This window comes from Octodon degus, unplaced genomic scaffold (genome assembly GCF_000260255.1).
Source record: "Octodon degus isolate 3935 unplaced genomic scaffold, OctDeg1.0 scaffold00269, whole genome shotgun sequence".
NCBI classification, from domain to species: domain Eukaryota; kingdom Metazoa; phylum Chordata; class Mammalia; order Rodentia; family Octodontidae; genus Octodon; species Octodon degus.
In genome coordinates this window covers 93,708-95,970 of record NW_004524845.1, presented here as the reverse complement: position 1 = coordinate 95,970, position 2,263 = coordinate 93,708, and the positions used below count along the sequence as shown (strand labels likewise).

The 2,263-nt window shown below is 37.5% G+C and overlaps 1 protein-coding gene across 1 annotated transcript in view; it reads right to left on the bottom strand.

Annotated features, from left to right (window-relative positions):
* Nucleotides 1-2,263, bottom strand: part of Enam (enamelin) — a 13,578-nt gene that overhangs the window by 8,447 nt on the left and 2,868 nt on the right. Inside the window, exon 5 of the mRNA XM_023706783.1 lies at nucleotides 762-1,019. Within this exon, the coding sequence (XP_023562551.1) occupies nucleotides 762-1,019 (258 nt within the window). The remainder of the gene's footprint in view (nucleotides 1-761; nucleotides 1,020-2,263) is intronic.

Genomic DNA, 2,263 nt, shown 5'->3' with positions numbered 1-2,263 from the left:
TTAAGTTTAATGTATCTAGTACGGGGTCTACAGGGTCTCACTACACAGATCAGACTTGTAGTGATCCTCCTGCTTTCAGCCTCCAAGCACTGGGATTACAGGAGTTTGCCACCATGCCAAGTCTTAATTTTTTTGTTTTTTTGAGACAGGGTCTTGCTATATAATTTCAGGCTGGCTATGAACTCACTGTGTAGCCCACATTGGCCTCAAACTTGCAGCAATCCTCCTGCCTCAGCCTCCCAAATTCTTGGACTACAGCTATATGTCACTAAGCCCTTTGTCACTTTGTTTCTTGGCTCTTACACTTACTGTCACTTTGTTGTAATACACTGGCTCCGTATTTTAAAAATATCTTTTTTGTGTGCATGTGTGGCCCTGAGGAATTGAACTCAGAACCTTCAAACTAAGCCATTATCCAATGCTTTAAAATTTTATTTTGAGATAGTGTCTTAACTAAATTTTAAGTCACTTGGGTTGGGTCAAACTTGTGATCTGCCTACGTCAGCCTTTGAGAATGCTGGGCATGAACCACCATGCCTAGTGAAAGGGTCTTTTTAGAAATTATATTTAGGTAATTTTTATAATTTGACTTGCTAGGAAGTTTTGGATAAATGACAAGACTAAATATCATGTTATCACAGAGGGCTGTCTGCACTGCATTTTGCAGGAAGCGTGTGTGCAGGGTGGCCCACATGTCCAGATCTCCTTTTCAGCCTTTCCTTTTCATGATTCTGACTTGGGATTTCCTGGGCAAGTCTCACCTGTGATGGCTGGTTTTCTGCCTTGCCCTTGGGTGGGTCTTGTGGCTGGTTTGAAGGCTGCTTTTCTGGTGGCTTCTGGGGCTGAGTCTGGTTGGGCTTCTGGGTCTCCTGGGTTGGATCAGTCTTGGTTTGGTGTTGAGGTCCTGGGGGGTTCTGCCATCCACTGGGTAGTGGGTGGGGCCACATGGGGGGCATCGGGTAGTGTGGGTATGGTGGAGGCATTTGAAAACCACTTCCATAAGGGCCCATAGGTCCCATCTGAAAGAATAGGAAAAATCTGTGACATCGCCTTCAGGTTGAGCTTTATCCTCCTCACCCTCTAAACCCAATCAAGAAGCTTAAAAATCTTGTGAAACATGACTCAGCAATAATGTTTGTTGTCTTGCTAATAAGAACTTGTCTTCTAGAAATAACCAAATAGCATAATTCAGTAAGAAATTTCAGTTTAAGAATTTGATGATTTCTAACTCTGAAATCTAACTCAAGAAGTATACTAGGGTAGGCTATAGGAAATTTGATGTCAGAATTCAAAACTCATGTGACTGGTTACTAAGCTGGATAAAGAGAAAGAAGGTAAAGATGTAAGACTATAAAGCACAATAGAAAAGAAAACAAACAAACAAAAAAAAAAACCCCCAAAAAAGAAGAAAAGAGAGTAAAAATTGCTTGTATATATACCCTTACAATGTTCTGGTGCTTCTTGGCTATAGGTGGATCCCGTGGATTGTGCTTTTGTTATCAAGATCTCTTACTTACAAAGTTGGGTAGAATAACAGAAGTAGTTATAATTTGAAAATTTATGAATTGACATCAATATAACAATGTCAATCTCCATTTAAACATTTCCTCAGAGATTTAATGCCAGTCTATCTTTAATCTTCATTAATTAGTCTCTTTATTGGATGATTACTCACAATATAGTGTAGTGCAAAGGTTATGAGAATTAAGGTTCAGGATATTATGAAAATTAAGTTGGTGAAAATGTCAACTCATTGTCAAAGGTGCTGAAAGCAAGAAGAGGATCTGAAAAAGTTGGGCCAAGAAGTTGAGGAAGAAAATACTGAAAATGATGATTTTAGGCAAAAGTCTTCAAATGAAAATGGCCTTATTCAAATGAAAGGATTAAGACAAAACTGCTGAAGTCTCCCCTTTCCCCAATGGCTGTCACAATCGTGTTGCAAAAGTCAAAAGTCACATATTGTATTATTGGGTCATCATAAAATTTTGTCAGAAAAATTATACCAAAAGAGCAGCTGACACTGAACTCACATATTAATTTGTTCTAAGAATTAGCAGTACTAAGAAGAATATATGCAGTGTATTATTTGTTGAAACTGTACTTCCGATTTGATTTGAAATTGTCTCATTGCTATCTGTTTATCAATAAAATTTTGAAAAAAAAGAATTAGCAGTGACAAGAATAACCAGTAATTTTAGTGTTACCTTTCAAAAATAGTAAAATTACCTCTGCAATAATATTTATTTTTTATTTTTTTAAATTT